This window comes from Poecilia formosa, unplaced genomic scaffold (genome assembly GCF_000485575.1).
Source record: "Poecilia formosa unplaced genomic scaffold, Poecilia_formosa-5.1.2 Scaffold304, whole genome shotgun sequence".
Lineage (NCBI taxonomy): Eukaryota > Metazoa > Chordata > Actinopteri > Cyprinodontiformes > Poeciliidae > Poecilia > Poecilia formosa.
In genome coordinates this window covers 577,919-582,433 of record NW_006800243.1, presented here as the reverse complement: position 1 = coordinate 582,433, position 4,515 = coordinate 577,919, and the positions used below count along the sequence as shown (strand labels likewise).

General features: G+C 36.6%; 1 protein-coding gene across 1 annotated transcript in view; it reads left to right on the top strand.

The window, feature by feature from the left end:
- The window catches only part of rapgef6 (Rap guanine nucleotide exchange factor (GEF) 6), a 149,887-nt gene that overhangs the window by 30,767 nt on the left and 114,605 nt on the right, over positions 1-4,515 (top strand). Inside the window, exon 4 of the mRNA XM_007572570.2 lies at positions 601-684. Coding sequence (XP_007572632.1) covers positions 601-684 — 84 coding nt within the window. The remainder of the gene's footprint in view (positions 1-600; positions 685-4,515) is intronic.

The following is a 4,515-nucleotide window of genomic DNA, read 5'->3' as shown; positions in this document are numbered from 1 at the left end:
TCCCTGCTAAAACACCCCAGACAAAAGATTGACTTCCCTCATTCAGAGGCTGATAAGAAGCAAAGATTTAGTCTCAGAGGCAACTGAAATTAATTAATTAAAAAAAACCTTTCTGAATATCATCTCATCAGCCTATAAAATACTGGGGGGCCACATGTGGCCCCCGGGCCTTGAGTTTGACACATGTGCTCTAAATGGTGGAATCAAGAATTCACCTCTTCACCAGAAAATACACTTGAAATGGCCTAATCAAAGTCTGATTGACATGCAGTGCTAAATTATGATATTTTATTTAATTTCTTCTCTACTTTCAAATGCAAATGCTGTTGCATATTTACTTTATGCTGCAGTTTGAGTCAATAATGTGTGGTGTTTTTGAGTTTTGTCTACATTTTACAGATCTTCAGGAATATGGAAACATTTTGTATTTCCTGTCACTTTGTAAAAGCGTCTGTCCGTCTGTTCCACATTCAAAGCCTGCTGACTTTAGAAATACCTGAATGAATTCAGAGTGAACTTTTGTATTAATACTTCAACGTTTTTGACATGAAAATGTGCAGGAACCCTGAGTAACATCATAAATCTTTCTGTCTTTTCCAGTCCAGACACCCTGGCAACCTGTTGGTACATCCTGCTCTCTGGATCTGTCTTCGTCAAGGAGGACATGTACCTGGCTAGGTGCTGGTATGTACCCACACACTCATACTCACACACCCACACACACACACACGCGCGCGCGCAGACACACACACACAAGCAAGGGTGAAAAACCAGGAAAACAGCAGTATGACAGTGTGGCACTGAGGTGTCATATCGTGAGAGAAGCAGGATTTATCTGACATGACACGTGAAGCTGCACTATCTTGACAGCTTGTCATGAGGCAGATGTTTTGTGTGTGTTGGCGTGTGTGTGTGTGTGTTGGCGTGTGTGTGTGTTTGTGCTCATCTGTTGGATGATAAGAGAGCTGGCATGTCACAGAGCTGTAAAGCATGAAAATGTTGATTTTGCTGCTGTGAGGAAACATCTACACACGTTTGTCGTCTCATGTTCATGTTGGGCTGCAAAGAACAAATTTATTCTAACGTCCATCAAGTGTTGTCCGATCCACAATCTGAAAGGGGTGTTTTTAATTTCAGTCAGCTAAACTGGAAAATACTAACAACTATGTGGAGTTTTGGTAGCTTAGACCGGGAGCCATTTGTGGCTCTTGATTTTGTGCGGCCTCCCAACTGCAGATTCGACCAGGAGATGCAGATGGAGATCTTTAATTTGTAATCGGATTAAAATTATTATCAAAATAATGTTATTACAAAGGAAAATGTGAAGAACAACACAAAGTACTTGTCTTTTCATAATCAAATTTTAACAAAAGGTCAAACCAGGAGACTCTTCTTTTTGTTTTCTGAGATTAGTCAATAAATTTGAGGGGTTTTTTTTTAAGTGTGGACATCCATTAGACCAAATTGTTAAACAGAAGTAAACTCCATTTTTTAGCATAAAAGTCCAGTTGGGGTTAAAACTGCAAAACAATACTTATGAATTCGGATAAACAAGCTGAGTGTTTCTGTCACAATAACAGAAATAAAAGTTGATGTTATGCCTACTTGAGCAGGTCAAAGGTCGTATGTGGTTCTTTGTTGCAGAGGATTAGCAGAGTTGACACTACAGCACTAATTAAGGTCTCAACATGTCTGTGAGCTTTGCCAAACTACACACTCCTTCAGTTCTTTCTTCTTTCTGTCTTTCTTTCTTTTTCTCCCTTCTCTCTCTTTCTTTCTTTCTTTCTTTCTTTCTAATTTTGGGTTTGCTTCATCACACTGCCTGACTCAGACACTCCAACTGAACAGTTCATGTCTGTTTTGCTCTCTAAGTTTAATTTATTGGCTGAAATTTTTAGTTTAGCCAGAGGTTGGAACATGGAAGTTTCTCCTCCATCTGTTTGGTGATTGTTGGGCTAATTACTAAACAATCAGACGTTTTTTACCTGTTTATTAAATAAATCAACTCAGAACTTAAAAGGAAACTATTTTGGTCTGTTTCCTTTTGTTCTGTTCTTATAGTTGGACTGAAAAAGAAGCTATCAGTGCCGAAACCTGTAAGGAGGAGACGGCTGCTCTGATAGTATCTTTAAAAACAGGCTGCGGTTTTTGGCCTGCTGTGTTGCTCTGATCGGAAAAGGAAAAGATACTTTAGAGAATCGTTTCTGGTTGTCAGCAGAAGGTTCATCTCTTCTGCTGAAGTTTCTTGTTATGATTCAGCTCATTTTATTCACACAATGAAAGAAGCTAGCTTTTTATTCAGAAGATGACTACAGCCTATTTATGACTAGCTGCATTTGTTTCACTTCAGTGTGAAGGGCGGTGAAAAGGCCCAGCCTGTTGCTTTTGTTTTCAGTAACAGAGTGCAGTGTGTAATCAGTCCTGGGTCAAATGATTGTTTGGTAGTTATGGCTAATTTATCGGCTAATCACCAATCAGAGGCGGTTTGACATCACTGAAACAATGCAGGCTTTGACGCCATCAGTTCCCCCATTTTGGCGGCACCGACCAACTTTGTCATTAATTAATTAAAAGATTGCAACATGATTTCCATTTCTCCTGCAGAGATGCAGATGGAGATTTTTAATTTGTACAACACAAAGTATTTGTCTTTTTACAACCAAGTTTTAACAAAAGGTAACACCAAGTTTATCCAAAGACTTTCACTGAAAAGCCAACTTTGCTGCACCCAGTTCAGCTTTTATTCTGTCGTTAATGTGGCTAAATGCAGCAGCAAACATTTTAAAAGAGCGTGACCCAAATCATGTTCTTGTTACAGAAAATAAACGTATTCATCTATGACTTTTACTTAATATAGCAAACATGCAAAACATACAACAGCATGTCAGCGCCATTGCAAAAAAGTTATTATTTTTAAGAAGTTGTAAATTTCTACCAAAAAAACTGAAAAAGAAGGAAGTTTCTGAGCTCTAAAAATCAAAGATTTGCGAGAGAAAAAAAACCTTAAAATTTTGAGTTTGTCATAAATTTTATGAAAACAGTGATTCTGATTGACAACAGGCTGCAGCATAGCAGAGATTAGAAGAGTGATTATCAGCGCTAACATTAAACTTAAAATGAAAATTACAAATAACTTTAAATTAGATTGAAATTTAATTAAAAATTAAACTATGTTGTGTCAGTTTATGGGATAATCTGTAAAAAGATAAATCTTATTCACCTCCTCCCTGAGCTGCTATTGGTATCTGAAGTAAAAACAAACAATCAGAGCCAGGAGGTGGGGCTTAGCGCTGTAAGTCAACCTTATGTACTCGCTGCTAAACATGCTAATGGCAGAGAAACAACTTGCAGGAAAACCGTTTATCCACTGTCGTATGTAGCTATGCTAACTAGCGGTAGCATTCACATCAGATTCACAACTTATATATAGAAAATAGTTGAACCAACTTAATAGAATTGCTTCTATAGGTAACAAGCAATTCAATTAAGTTTATCCAACTTAATTTTTTAAGTTTAACCTATTAAATATATTATAATCATCCAACTCAATTTGTTAATTTATTTTTAACAAATTTATTAAATATGTTTAAGATAACAGATGTAAGTCAGTCTTACTCAAATCATTTAGTTTATTTCAAAAATGGTAAATAAACTTACACAGCACTTTTCCAGTCATTTTGACCACTGAAAGCGCTTCACACTAAAGTCACATTCACTAAATGTGTAGGTTAAGTGCCCAGGGGCACATTGGCATGTGGCAGAGGAGGAAGCTGGAATCAAACCTACAGCTTTCCGATCACAAGACGACGATGCTACCCACAGAGCCACAGGGAATCTGTCCCTGGTGAGCTGAGTCATGGTGTCAGATGAGGGATACAAATATGGCATTGAACTTAATTATTTCAAGTAAAGTAAAAAGGTCATTTAAGGAAAAGATTTGTGTATTTAGAGGACACTGTAAAAAGAGTATTAAAATTTAGTTTGGAACTACTTAAAAGTTTGAGTTGGCTTTCTGTAGAATTAAGTCAAAGAGATTTTAAATGTTTATCAGAAGAAAATAAATGATTTGAGTAAGAGTGACTTAAATTTGTCATGTTAACCCCCTTATGAATTAAGTTATAAAAACTTAGCAAATCGAGTTGGATGATCATAATAAATTGAGTTGGTCAGACATAGGATATGAAACTGGCATTGAACTTAATTGTTTTAAGTAAAGTCAAAGTGAAAAGTTCCTTTAGGTTAAAGATTTGTAAGTTTTGAGTTAAATGAACACAAAAACGTAAGTTGTCATAGCAAAAGTAAAAGAATTAAGTGAAATTAATGTAAATAAATCCATAAGATGAACTGCAGCCCAAATAAACGTTTTTAGAGTGTATATATAACCCTAAAATATACGATACTGCTAAAATAATACACTTTCTAACTTGGAAGAAGTGAAGCGACCGCAGCAGTTCTGCAGCCTGTTGAGACGAGTTGTTTTCGGTTCTGTTGAGGTTCTGTAGCGGTTCTGTAGCG